The sequence below is a fragment of the Amyelois transitella genome, chromosome 6, assembly GCF_032362555.1.
Source record: "Amyelois transitella isolate CPQ chromosome 6, ilAmyTran1.1, whole genome shotgun sequence".
Classification (NCBI taxonomy): Eukaryota; Metazoa; Arthropoda; class Insecta; order Lepidoptera; family Pyralidae; genus Amyelois; species Amyelois transitella.
Genome location: NC_083509.1, coordinates 12,403,135 through 12,417,645, shown reverse-complemented (window position 1 = coordinate 12,417,645; position 14,511 = coordinate 12,403,135). Strand labels below are relative to the sequence as shown.

At 38.0% G+C, this 14,511-nt stretch overlaps 1 protein-coding gene across 1 annotated transcript in view; it reads right to left on the bottom strand.

The window, feature by feature from the left end:
* Positions 1–1,239: 1,239 nt before the first annotated feature.
* Positions 1,240–14,511, bottom strand: part of LOC106140715 (ankyrin repeat and BTB/POZ domain-containing protein 2) — a 33,537-nt gene continuing 20,265 nt past the window's right edge. Inside the window, exons 4-25 of the mRNA XM_060944660.1 lie at positions 12,445–12,600; positions 11,367–11,508; positions 10,769–10,892; positions 10,255–10,386; positions 9,746–9,872; positions 8,847–8,992; positions 8,067–8,254; positions 7,069–7,197; positions 6,549–6,769; positions 5,763–5,980; positions 5,413–5,638; positions 5,070–5,202; positions 4,801–4,848; positions 4,676–4,770; positions 4,341–4,468; positions 3,911–4,131; positions 3,354–3,481; positions 3,089–3,175; positions 2,750–2,907; positions 2,210–2,375; positions 1,935–2,117; positions 1,240–1,669 (exon numbers count right to left, since the gene is read on the bottom strand). Coding sequence (XP_060800643.1) covers positions 1,472–1,669; positions 1,935–2,117; positions 2,210–2,375; positions 2,750–2,907; positions 3,089–3,175; positions 3,354–3,481; positions 3,911–4,131; positions 4,341–4,468; positions 4,676–4,770; positions 4,801–4,848; positions 5,070–5,202; positions 5,413–5,638; positions 5,763–5,980; positions 6,549–6,769; positions 7,069–7,197; positions 8,067–8,254; positions 8,847–8,992; positions 9,746–9,872; positions 10,255–10,386; positions 10,769–10,892; positions 11,367–11,508; positions 12,445–12,600 — 3,354 coding nt within the window. The 3' untranslated portion in view covers positions 1,240–1,471. The remainder of the gene's footprint in view (positions 1,670–1,934; positions 2,118–2,209; positions 2,376–2,749; positions 2,908–3,088; positions 3,176–3,353; positions 3,482–3,910; positions 4,132–4,340; positions 4,469–4,675; positions 4,771–4,800; positions 4,849–5,069; positions 5,203–5,412; positions 5,639–5,762; positions 5,981–6,548; positions 6,770–7,068; positions 7,198–8,066; positions 8,255–8,846; positions 8,993–9,745; positions 9,873–10,254; positions 10,387–10,768; positions 10,893–11,366; positions 11,509–12,444; positions 12,601–14,511) is intronic.

Genomic DNA, 14,511 nt, shown 5'->3' with positions numbered 1-14,511 from the left:
GCATGAAGACAGTTATAAATATAGATAAGGGCAATTAGGCGAAAGAAGTCTTTAAAGGTCAGGGCAAGAAGAAAGATGTATTCTCCGGGAATGAGGTGTGATTTTATTTCATTCTTTTCGTCTCAATTGTTACAAATTTTATCTGCATGTTTATGCCGGAATTATACATTTGATGGACGAGTAGGTAGATCCTCTTTTATCAACAACAGTGAGGCCTGCTAGTACAAAACGTCAAAATATGACAGGGAATTTATATTCATAAGTGAAATCTAAGAACATACATACACACCGTTACGTCTTTTTTCCATTAATGAAACTTCCCCGCTTTCTCCAAAATCCAAGTAGAAAATGACAATTTTATTTAATATTATCCTGAAATAGCTTCAACTAGGTAGGTGTTGTTAAGTACACGAAGAGAGGTTCAGTACTTTCGCTACCTTCTTTTTTGTTTTCGAAAGGGATATCCTTTTTACGGACTATCCCCCGGGTCTTCACCCGGGAGAGTATGGGACTCCTGGCACCTAATTTTCCAGCCTACCCACTAAAACCCCTTCATGCGCCCTTCCTGCCATCTTGAGGGCATCATGGGATCGCAGGCATTTCACCGCAATCCCCTTTTCCTGCCCGGCGCGTCAGTGCTGGGAATCTTGCTGTTATGGGCGACCAGTAAGTTGCTGGCCGCCCTTTCCATCCCAGTATCGCGAAGTGACCCTAGTGAAGCAGTAGGCGCGCACGATAAAGTGCCCGCTTTCTGCCCCCCGACCACGACAATACACTCACTAACTGCATCTGCGCTTGTTTTGGATGGCCGCAACACAAGACATATACACACATTGCTGGCTGTATGTTTTAATAAGAAAATACTTTAAATTACAACATAAAGCTTTATTTCAACAATAATTACATTTTATTACAGTTTCATAAATCATTATTTTCTAATAATAATTATAACCACTCATTGGGAAGAAAAGATAGTGACAGTAAATACTTATAAATACAAATTAACAATTTCTTTTAAGCAAATTTTCTAGCCTATAAGCTATGTAAAACATACAGTATTTGCGGAGGAGTTAAGGCTGTGACATTAAATCAATTTAGTCAATTGTCGCCTCAAATAAGGCTTTCAGTAATTTTATTTCACAAAACATTTTGATTGTAGTTGTATCACTGTTTCCAAGAATTTAATTTCAATACTCTTAAAGATTTTAAACAAATAATTTATTATATTTACGTAAGTCTCACCTACTTTGTGCTGAGAACAATTTAAAATTCTGTGAATTACGGCACCTTTGTTGTTATTTAAAAAAATGTACGACTTAAAAGTTAGCAACTTTAATTTTAAATAGGTACAAAGGAAAGTAAAACATGGCCGAAATTTAAATTAAATATTGTAGTTTTACGTAATTAGTTTTCTTTACATTTTAAATAAATCTAACTTACATGAAAACATAACTAATTTATGATTCCGCTGCTACCTAGGTTTCGATTGGCTTTTTCTTGACTCAATTCGCTTTTGTAAAGTGGTTAAAAGAGCACCCAAAACATTGTGTCCGGGTAGTCGTTTTCCAAATAACAAACGCTTCACAGAATCATCGTACGTAAGAAGAGCAACCATGTTCTGTAGCAGAAATCCTTGACAGTATTCCAAAAGTTGAGTGGCACCATAAACCTGTAAAAAGAAGAAAAAATATAATTATAAAAATGTATACATAGTACATACTTGCGTACCTATAGTAGTTAAAAGTTTAGACAAAACCAGTACTTAGATCTGCACTATTTAATCAGTACTTAGACTAGCTGTCATTCTTTCGGAAACAAAATCACAACATTACATAAGGAAAGATAAAAAAGAAGAGAGAGATATTATTTATAATCTTAAAGGTATTTTTTTAAGACGTGCACTACTAGAGTTAAATATATATAGCACATAATACCTTAGCGTGAATGTACACCGACACTAAATTGTGGAGATCGACAGTTTTCGCAGCTCTCGCTTCACAATGTCTTTGCAGAGGCAGGAGTTGGAAGAATGAGGCTGCCGCCAATACTTCAAGTACGTCTGTTTCAGGTATCTCCAAACTAGAGCACCCACCGGAGTACAGGTATTTCATTACTTGCTGCAAAAAAAGAAGATATTTAATTTTTTATCTTCAGTTTAAATCTTGATGTTATTTTGTTTTTAGTTTAGGTTATGGTTACTTTTACCCACCTCAAATATGTGATATCGAATATCATTTATCTGGACTAAAGGTGGCGTTGTGTTTGCAGGCGGCAAGGCTTCGTTAGCAGGTCTTGGTGGGGCCAGCATTGCTCGTAATCTGGGTGATTCCGATACTAAAACTATCTTGTGACCGTAGAAAAGTCGTCCTTCCACCCTGAAAAAAATTCAGTAACGAAAATAAAAAACTGAGATTCAAGTTCGTTTCGTGATTAATTTAACCAACTTGAAAATTGGGTTAATTTTATTATTTAAATAATGTTTTAACGATAATATTCCAAAATATAAACGTTCAATAATGTCAATAAAGTATACAACGTAGATAAATAAATTCAAAACTACTTAATGTTTTTCGTAAAAACATTTGTTACAAAATATTATCAATTGATTGCATCTTCACTTTTACCGCTCGATAGGCCTACATGCAGACATACAAAATTTTCATTTAATGATTTATAGGGCTCTGATTTTTTTGAATCTTAAAGTTACTAATAAACATAATGAAAAGAAAAATTGAAACGAATATAGTACCTGAAAGTGACATCAGCCAACGAAGGATTGTTGACGTATGTAGGGTCAACTCTGCTCGGCGTGGGCGCAGCGGGCGGTGGCTCGGCCACCGGCGGCACCGGCTCCCAGCCGTAACACGCGCATAGGATGTCCGCCAATAGCAGTACTGTACCCTCCTTCTGTGTGAAATTGTATATCCATTGATGAATTAAGGAAGAAGATAATAAAATACAAAAATCTCTTTGCCTTTCTTTTATGTTTCACGGCTAAACCTTGTTGACTTATTTGATAAACCAATTTTTTTACGGAATCATTCACACTATATAGCAAAACATTAAAACAAATATAAAATGTAGGTACCTTGCTGTACCGTAGAATGTTGAACAGCAGAGGAAGGCATTCGTAAATAAACTGTTTACTGTAGTGACTGTCATCTGACGGACAAACCTGAAAATAAATAAAGTTATAAAAATGTAGGTACCTAACAAATATTCGAGTTCTCCTTGAACTTATCAAAATTTATGTACCGATTCACAATAATATTAACCAAGGTAGTTATTAATATTATATATTTTTTTTCTACATATATATTTACATTTAGAAAAACGATTAGCACTATAATTACCTGTAAGAAATCTTGTAACAGTTGATCAATCACATGGTCAAGTGAAGCCTCCGCGGCAGCAGCCAGCGACAACGTCCATGCATGCAACGACCACGGAACACCGAGTGCACGGAGTTCTAATGTAATATCTACAACAAGATGTCAACTTATAAATATTTATTAAAGTTGATAATATTGAAATCAGTAATTAATTTTATAAATCCCATATCATTGATTTGTGGATGTCCGTAAATCTATACTAATATTATAAAGCTGAAGAGTTTGTTTGTTTGAACGTGCTTATCTCAGGAACTACTGGTTCGAATTGAAAAATTCTTTTTGCGTTAAATAGACCATTTATCGAGGAAGGCTTTAGGCTATATAAAATCACGCTACAACTATAAGAAGCGAAGAAATAATGGAAAATGTGACAAAAACGGGGAAAATTATTCATCCTTGGGGGCTTCAATGATGCCTTAAACAACTATTCCACGCAGACGAAGTCGCGGGCACAGCTAGTTACTACTATGTCCTCATTGTCTACTTCTGAATTTCATGCAATTGAGATGATGACTAACCTAAATGATCAGTCTCAGCGGCGTAATACATCGCATCTGTCAAAGCCCTCTGCTGCTGCTTAGTGAAGGACTGCGGTCTGGCCTGGCCAGCAGTAGGAGCGCCTTCAGCAAGAACTTCCTCCAGAGATAAGACTGCGCCAGCGCCTCGTCCTCCTGATCCGCCACGGACCGCGGCTCGGAGACACGTGCGACGGCCATGAGTACAGCATACTGCGACCGCACTGGAAATAACATCGAGGTTATTACTCTAAAGATGTAAAAACAAACAGGTGCGAGCAGCTTGAGTAAATTTATTGCCATGGCATCCATTATTTTTTCGGCGATTGTCTCAAATAATTCTGAAGAACTTGGAATAAGTATTTCGATTAAGTCGCCATTGATGTAAATTGAAATGGAAATTAAGTCAAGGGGCCAATTAATTTGCTGGTACCTGTAACATCCATATTGAGCAGCTGGAGAATAACAAAGAGCGTCGTTAAGTTGCGTTGATAGGAACGGATCAGCACCGTGAGATAACAATAACTGGACCAATTCGAGATTACCAACACCACACGCCACCTGAAATATAAAAATCTAACTTTTAGACTTTGTCCAGTCATTAATCTATTAATAAACGAGAATTTTGAACTTGGGCGTTTAATTTTACTTCAAGAGTTAAAAGTAGCCCATAACCATTACTTACAATTATTATTATTTTAAACTTAGTAAATATATGTAATCTTTTACTATAAAAGGTGTAAAATGTTTGAATATAGGTGAATAGACCTGTAATGGCGTAAGTGTGCAAACGTCATCGCCTCTAGCTGGAGCGCCGTCCACTCTTGCGCCGGCTGCCAATAGTCTCCTGGCACATTCCACTGCTGCTGCCCCTCCACCGCTGGACCCAGCACCACCACCCGCTCCACTGCCGGCGCAAGCATACACTAACGCAGTCCAACCTGAAAAATAATCAAAAGTTGTTTTTGCATTATCATCTGAGCTGCAAAGTGATTTTGGCCGGTTTAAAGTGTTGTATAACAATGTAAGAATCGTTAAAGGACTTTTAAAATGGCATGAAGAACATTTTGTGAAGTGACGGAATACCAGCTGAATAAGATCGGCGGCTGCTCGTGGCTCTAAATTATTTACTTATTGCAACAATACATTTACGAGAACTAACCAGCAGTGGGTGGTGTATAAGACTGCGGCGTCTGTTGAGTGTTCGGTGACCGCGGGGACAATGGTACTGCGCAATGTGCTGCACATATACCTCCTGTTTCAATATTTGGATCGGCACCAGCTTCTAATAACATCTGGAAGACAAATCAAGTAAGTATTTGATACAAATCAAAACAAGAAGTTTGAGGAAGGCATTGCTTGTTTCAAAAGGAATTTATACCAATATGCCTGACTATTTTTCTTTATTTCATTTTTAAATTGCGGAAACGTTTCTACGTATTAGAGTATAACTAATTACAGAAATAAAAATAAATAACCAAGAAATTAATGAATAAAAAGCTTACTGCCACAATCTGATCGTCCCCGGCTAAAGCTGCCTTCATAAGCGCAGTGAGTCCTGCGGCATCAGCTGCATCGATTCCAGCTGAAGGCAGAAGGGCCCTCACTCCTCCCACTAGTTCTGGTCTCCCACTGAGCAATGCTCGCTGAGCTAAGCCCAGGGCCGCTCGACCAAGGTCATCAGTTGAACGGGAACACCGCGACCAGATTGGTTCTATGGTTTCTTCGACACTAAAACGTGAGTTTAAACATTGTTATGAAATGGCTTACATAAAGATGATAATGTTGTTATACTAGTTGTTTCCCAGGACATAAATTTAATATCAAGACTTAGAAAATAAGTAAGCGAACTCACACAAGCGATCTAGGTGGGCAATCCGCATGAGGCAGCAAAAGTCTCGCAGCTTGCAGTACATCATCAGCGTCGGGTGACGCCGGTGGCGGGCGTAGAGACGCGTGCGCCCTCGCTACTCTCAACCATTCGCCGAGAGGTGGTAATGCACCGGCACCACGCTCTCCCCACAGACCGGATGCACCGCAACTACCACCTGACCCTGAGCTTGTGTGCTCCAACTGAGAGAGATACAAAGATAAAAGATTAATTAGGTTCGTCTAGGAGACCTACTTTGTTAAAGTATTAATTAATTGTAAAATAAAATATAATAAAATAAACATAGCATATACTGCAAATATTGCCGAATATTTATTTATTAACTGATCAATGGATTTTAGATTAGCTACTTAGATTACAAGAAGCTTCAATATCACATTGTGCTGAGGAGAACATCAAATGTGAAATCAAAAAATTTTGTACATGCATTTGTTGATATTTAATTAAAATTAGTTCTTCCTTTCACAAAATTAATCTTTTATTATTTACTAATAAGAAGTCTGAGCACTTTATAGTGCATTAAATGCAGGTTTTGTCTCATATTTTCAATATTGAAAAGGGAAATATTTTTGTTTGCTAATTTTACCACACATAACATCACATTAAAATTATATAATTAAAATGTTTCCCAAATGACGCCTTACGCTTATTATTATTCTTTTGAATTGACATGGAACGGATCATTCTATTTACAAGTTTAAATACAAATTAATTATATAATAAAAAAATCGGGGTAAACAAAACACTTACCTGGGAACACCTCATAAAGTAGTACAGCGCGCGTTCAGCAGACGGCGCTAGTGGTGGCGCGCGCGGTTGAACTCTTCTCAAAACCGCGCGTAATTCCGCCGCGGATCCGGCGCAAGTTGTGAGGAGAACCGAAGCCCCAGATGTGGCGGATGTACCGGATCCACCAGATCCGCCGGACGCGGCGCAACTCGCGCTTGACCCTGCCGATTTGCCCGAACCGCCTGTGAAATAGAATATTGTTTGAACCAGGTACATACGCAAGTAACTCTCGACTTAACAACTTTGGATAAGGTACCTTTAAGATAACTAACGTCAACTTGGAATGCCGAATATTATTAGTATAATAAAATAATGTTATTAGTATAATAATATTCGGCATAACATTCGACCTATTACTGATACCGGCGGACTAGGGATGTAACGCTACGAATATCTAGCGGAACGGGCATTCGAGTCTTGTGTCTCTCTCTACTCCGTAAAAATAAACACGTGATCCAAAAAAGATAAAAAAGTTATTTACCAGAGCCATTTGTGGTGATGCCAGAATCGTGACTGAGCCCCAGCTGGCGGTGCTCCGGCCGGGAGACACCTGATGACGAGCCGGACCCCAGAGAACTCATGGACTCCCAGCGAGATAGGGACAGCGCCCCTGGAACCCAAAATACTTATAAGAAAATCGGACTTCTTTGATAGATTATTCCACCGGTATAAAAATAATTTAAAGAAAATTTATGTACGTCTATTATTAGTAGGTAGTTATTTTTCTGAATATACTTTTACTACCCGTACCGAAAGCTCTCATAAAAAATGATCTTGTGGTTGCTTAGAAGAGATTGCATACTGCGATAAGGCCACATAACATAAGTTTAGGATAAATTTATTATTATAATTTTACATACATACATACATATGATCACGTCTTTATCCCTTACGGGGTAGACAGAGCCAACAGTCTTGAAAAGACTGATAGGCCACGTTCAGCTGTTTGGCTTAATGATAGAATTGAGATTCAAATAGTGACGGGTTGCTAGCCCATCGCCTAAAAGAAGAATCCCTAGTTTATAAGCCTATCCCTTAGTCGCCTTTTACGACATCCATGGGAACGAGATGGAGTGGTCCTATTCTTTTTTTTTTATTGGTGCCGGGAACCACACGGCACTTTATAATTTTATGTGCAATAAAGGTTATTATTTTTTTTTTATTTGCAATAAGTAATTTATTTGACGTCTACCAATGTTGTGAAACCAAAAGATTTGACAATCATTAAGCAATTTGAAGTATCCTTTAATATTGAATAAAAAAAATAATTTTGATTTTTTTTTTAATTTGTACATATTTTGAATTTTTGTTATTCTATATAACTAGTTTTAAAATTTGATATAAGTATCCGCTTTTGGATCCTTATTATACGTATATAGATATTTTTTTTTCACGTCCTCATAATCCTTTAGCTTGTATTATTTAGCCAAAATAAACTTAATACCCCATAGGAGACAAATGCTTTTAAGAACAAATTACCCGATGCAATTCTACCAGCGTTCAGATGGCTGTACGGTTGCAGCAAGCCCCACAGGTCAGCACAATTGGCCACGGCATTGTCGATGACCGCCGGTGTGATGGGCCCCGCGGAGGCTCCTCCGCCGGCTATTAGAGCCATCTCTTCTAGAAGGTTCTCCATGCCTGCGCAGAGGTATATTGCGGCGTATCTGCGGGGAGGGAAGCAAATTTTAATATAGTGTTGAGAAAACATGAAAGGTCAGGGTTTTCTACGAGAAGCGAAGTGTTTGGTTCGTACTTACCACGAGGAAACCTTTTGCCAAGCTCAGGTGTTATGTCTGGAGAACTGCTGCTCTTTCGATATTGGGTCAGAGATTTTTCTTATGGTCCTTTCAATCTTCTATTCTAAGTTTAATTGATATTGTGAAGTTGACGTTGTTGAAGAAAATGCTGCAGTGCAGTTTGTTACCGCTTCTTCTGCACTGACGCCTTAGAAGCGGCAGTAAACTTAGTTTTAAGTAATTTATTTGACGTCAACCAATGTTGTTAAACCATACGTTTTGACAGTTATTAAGTGATATGAAGTATCCTATAATAATAAATAAAAATTTTTGAATATTAAATATTTTATCAGTATTGGATCTCTGCAGTTGCCTGCTACGTCTGGCTGTGGAGCCTTACGTGGTATATATATATATATATATATATATATATATATATATATATATATATATATATATATATATATATATATATCTTGCATGAATGATTCAATTACTGCGCAAATTGGACGATACTCACTCATGGACGAACGAAGCGACGCGAACATCCAGCATCCAGCGTTGGAACCGGCCCGGGGCGAGGCTGGTGCGGGCTCGGGCTGCCGACCCCAGCCTCCTGGCCGCGGAGCCCGACGTGGCGTACATTGTGGCTGCCCGCTGACAACCCTGCTCATACACGGATTAGCAGAAGGAATTATAATACATATAGAGATGGAGTGGTCCTATTCTTTTTTGTATTGGTGTCGGGAACCACATGACCATATATATGTATACATATATATATACATACATATATATGGTCACGTCTATATTCCTTGCGGACAGAGTCAACAGTCTTGAAAAGACTGAATGGCCACGTTCAGCTGTTTGGCTTAATGATAGAATTGAGATTCCAATAGTGACAGGTTGCTAGACAATCGCCTAACAGAAGAAACCCAAGTTTTTAAGCCTATCCCTTTTACGACATCCATGGGAAGGAGATGGAGTGTTCAATTTCAGGACCAATTGTCTTGGAATCTTGCTAAGCTTATCTTCGATTTTTCTCAATGAGCATAGAATTTGAGTTGTTAAAAATTTGCTATCAATTATGTCATTATCTTCCACACATTTTAGAATGAAACCCCTGGTAAAATACATAAGTAATTAAAGCTCTATTAATGTGTGGTGTTCGGAACCCACGCCGATTTGCTTAGTCAGTTTTTAGTGTCAAATTTCTGATGTGCATAACAGTCCTCTCTCTACCGTGTAAGCGTAAGGTTTAACATAAAGCTTATAATAGGAACTTATTGTTAGTGAACAAGTAAATAGCAGTTACTAATGAAAAGTGATTTATTCATCATCCCAAAGTTACGCACATAAAGAAGTCTCTCTATAATGGTGTACTTTATTCAGACCATTATGATTTTCGAACTCGCTTACTTTGATACAGGAGTCAGCAAGTGGAGTGCTCAAGACAATTCTGAATGCTCCTGCCACCTCGTGTTTGGAGCAGAAACCGAAATTCTGGGACAGTCTCTGTGCTTCTCTAGATATCCGCACCAATGCCCTGAAGAAAATCGAAGATATTAATAAAATACCAGTAGGATGAAAAAAATTTTAAGATTACAATTAAACTCGTTTTCAATTTTGTTTTAAACTTGACTGATAAGATTATTTTGGTTATAAAATATTGAACTGTTTTTCTTCAGAAATAGATGCACTAAGATCATACTTTAAAAATTAACTTCTACGCCTTAATATGCGTCATTGACCTTGTCTTTCGTGGAATATTAATCACTTTCACTACTTAGACATTAATTTTTTGCAGCAGAAAAATAAATTTGCCCTCAAATACAAGGTAGGTACGTCGTTTTCAGCATAACAACTACAGAAACAGATAAAACCTCATTTGAGAACTATGAAGGCACAGACATGGCACATAAGAATACCTTTGCAGAAGATAAGCCAGTCTCGGCGGCGAATCGGGCGCCATCCTGTGAACGATCTCCTTGCATCTCCCGGCTTGCAGCGCGCGGCTCACTTCGCTGGCCGTCCAGGGTACGCAGCGTAACTCCACTAGTCTGGACCGGGTACCAAAGGCAAGGTTAGTGTGAAAAGACAATTAGATAGATAGATAGATAGATAAAACTCTTTATTGCACCATAAGAGTAAAACATACAAAACAACACAAAGCAGATATAGATGTTTGAATTAGACAATTAGTTTGAATATTTTAATCCTTCTTTGTCAATTCGTTGGTGTATCGACACATACACGTTTACTACAAGCATTGAACTTGAACATTAAGTAACAAGTTAAATAAGGCTTAAATAACAACATCCAGTCTAAACTTTAAAAAAAAGTTCAGTGGAAGTTTTAAGGATGTTCCAAATTTTGTTCTTTCTTGTGCTGAATTCCCTTCTGTGGGCTTCCTCGTAAAATTTAATATTAAAGTATCGTTACCTGTTATGCGAGTCGACCCAGACGAACTCATCAGCGCTGGTAACGTTGGTACACACGGTATCCAGAGATGGCTGTCGAACCAGGGGTGCTCGTCTTCTACGCGCTTCTGCTGCGCTGCCAGTTTCTTGAATAAAGAAAAAAATAGAATACTCAATTCTGCTAGATTAATCAGAGATCTGCTAACAAATAGTGTTATTCGTAAAAAATTCAGTTCAGTTTTAGACTGCGCTTCATGTAAATAAAACCTACTGCAAAAGCTAGCGGATCGGCGTTAATGAAGCATGTTTATAGATTTGATTTAGCCAGATCCCTGAAAATTATAATTTTATGAACCCCAGGATACTCTATAAAAAGATGAAGACGTAATTGGGACTAAAGCCGGGACTGTGAACTATGAAACTAATCAGATTTCAACCAAAAGTCACAGTCTTACTATTCTGTATAAAATTACAATAAGAAGTATAAGTGGAAAGTACAACCTAAAAAGAGTTTTAAATTGAGAAGCATTATAAGCTAGTTAATCACGTGACATAAAGTGATTATATCTTCTATACCGTAGTTTATGTTCCTTGTCCGGATAAAAGATTATCAATGTTACCTTGAACTCCATTGTTACTGCCGCCAGCACTGGAAGCGCCACTGGTCGCTGTGCTGCTGCTGTCTCGAGACCGGAGCGTCAGCTGCTTGATGGCTGACCTGATGTCTTCCAGACCTCCACCGCCTGGCCATGGGGATTGTAGCTGTGGGAGATAATGAAGAGATAAGGTTGGAGAAGCTACTTGCGACTGGTCTGTCTCGTAGTAGACTTCTTTGGGCTGCTGAAGAAAATGTGATAAAAACGACAGTTATAAAGGAGTTAATAAAGTTGCAGACTTTGCCCGCAGCTTCGAAATCTCCAACTTATCTCGTCCAGTTAAGGTGGAGATTAAAATGACCATCAGAGAATTTCTTGCAGGTAAAAAGGAATGTCCGGATGGATGTCCGATTGTAGCAGTAAATAGGGCAGTACTAAATCGGACAAGCAGAAGCTGCGTGTCACAGAGATGAACAAGTCGTTCGAATGTTCTTAAATAAATAAATAAAATAAAATATTCTTTATTGCAGTAATCTTGGTTACAATAATTAAGCAAGGTCTTCCCAGTAAGTAATCAAATGATACTTGTGTTGGGAATGACCTGGTATTTCCTTAAAAGTTATACATAAAGACTACTAGTATGTAAGTACCACCGTGCATATTTTGCTGACCTCACGACACACTTTAGGCGCGAGCCATTATATACAGTTTAGTTAATATAACATGGCAGTGCGCTAAGAATAACGTAACAAACGGTCGTCGAGACAGGGTGAATTAATCTTATTTTCTGTAGTCTTACATAAAAAAACTTTTAGATACAAGTGATCTTTCTTGCCAACTGATACAAACAAACTCTATCTTCAAGTGTACACGGTCATACTGGCCCGTACAGTGGCACTGACAGATGAACCAGGAACCGTCTATAACCACGTCCCAGGAGTAGGTAAGTCAAGTTACACAGATCTTCTGGCAGCTGACCTTTACGACATGGAACCGTATCCCAGTTAGAGTCATGGTTTTTACGCTAAGTTAAAGAACTTATTAGAACGACGGTTCGACATATGACCATTGCTAATGTAATGATGTAAGGAAGAAGATTTACCTTATTGTGTGGCCGATGCTTGGTCCTCTGTGGTGGTTGCCTGCTCCTCCTCGTCTCCCCGCGTCCCGCTTCCCCTCCCCCGCCGCTGTCCGACATGGAAGCATGTCCAGACGAACGATTTTCATCCGAACTGCTGTTGCATTCTCGGACGCCATTCTGCAAAGATGGTAGATTTAATGTCACGTTTTTAGATTGAATTTCCGATAAATAAATGAGAAGTGTTTTATATAAGTAGAACACGTAAAGGTTTAAAAATAGCTGTTGATAAATCAGGCTAAAAGTTAAGTTGTTCTATTATTAAATGATTTAAAATAAGGACTTCAAATTGGTTTAACTCTTGGAAAAATGCCATCGATGCAAACGACGCTTGGATTTTCTAAAACACATCCAAATCGGCCAATTAATTTAAGCCGAATGAAGAAAAGCGCGGACATGCCAATACCTGTAAAAGGACATCCTGATTCCATAAAAGTTTCTATCTCTACATTCAAATTACGGAATAATGAACGGTACTAAACAGAAAGATAATCAATAAAGTTGCGTGGAGACTGGAGGCGGAACCTGTATCCTTACGTAACAGCATTATTAGCCAAGATATGGATCTGCTGAGAGCACCGGTATCCAGAGATCATGCGATTAACAATGATTTAGGAGTTGCGTTAGCGTCTTTAAGTAGCGAGTTGTGTAAATAAATCTGAATTGACAAGACGATTGTTTATCTTGAGGTAAGTGGCGTTCATTACATTCCTGCATCACAGATCCAAATGCACCTGTTCGGAGGTTCTAAGGATTTTCTTTTCTTTGCTATTAAAATGGTACATCTTCCAAAAAAAGATTTTGTGACTTCGAACGTCCTGGTGCAAACAAAATTATAAAAGCAAACATACGAATTAGTAGAACATTTTTTGAGTAAAACCTTATTTTCTCGTGTAAACTACACGTAGGTATGTTCAAATTTTAATAATCTTGTAAGATTTAATTTTGTTACACTTACACGGAGGGTAGAGAGAATAAAAAATACATAAAATAATAAGGTAGCCTTGGGTTTTTCTTTTATATCATGCAAAATATATTGAAGACAATTTGATCTTCGAGGTTTTCAGGACATTTCGTGTCTTTGCTACGACTACCTCCAATGACACAACCTTATCAACGGTGATAACCTCAACTTTCATAACCAACGTAATTAAAGATTAACTTTCGCTTTCTGTCCCATCTTCCCAGCACTGCACTTTTCCCTATCAGAGATCGTGGGAGCTGGATTTGAGACAATGCTCGCTGCTTTTTGTAACACTTTCGCCGTTACGCGCACAATTATAGCATAATTGAAGCTGGTAATTAACGAGATGAACGCGGTTATATTACAGAGAAGTCGTAAAATATTTCTAACGAGTTTCCTCTTTCCGATTTTTTTAATGAAATTACATAAATTCATAAAATTCTATGGGACAGTCATGTAGTTTTCGAAGCTAATAGTTATGCTGCCCGACATAGTAAAATAGGTCTACGTTATCTTCCTGTAGACAGGAGGTAAAAAAAGCGTAGTAAAAAAGGCGCACCGCAAATTTCTTAAGCAAGTTGGTGACAGACGATTATAATAACAAAATAACTGTCACCAAAAATTGTTTATAATAAATACAAAAACACTCAGGAGTGTTGAATTTAAGCCACATGATAAATCTCGTTCCGATATTTGACATAACACTATACAATTGACCATATCGCATCTAGATTGCCTCAAAATACTTAAGCCTACTTTTTACCAACGAAGATAAACAGAATGAACCTTTAGATGCATCAGCCATCAGCTATGAGTCGTTTCATGTAAAAACATGACTTACCCGCTCAATTATGCTATTTACAGGTAATAATGGTTATGTTATCATGTATAACGATTCGATTCTGATACGGTAGTCGGATCTTATAAAGTTAGACACCAAGATCTCTAATACAATAAAAAGAGCTAAAGATCGAAAAGTCGTGAAGAAATTGGTCGTGTGCATTACAATGCTCAGTGAGCAGACGGCTGAACGAGTTTTAAGATTTGTCTAAGCAGATAGATAATCT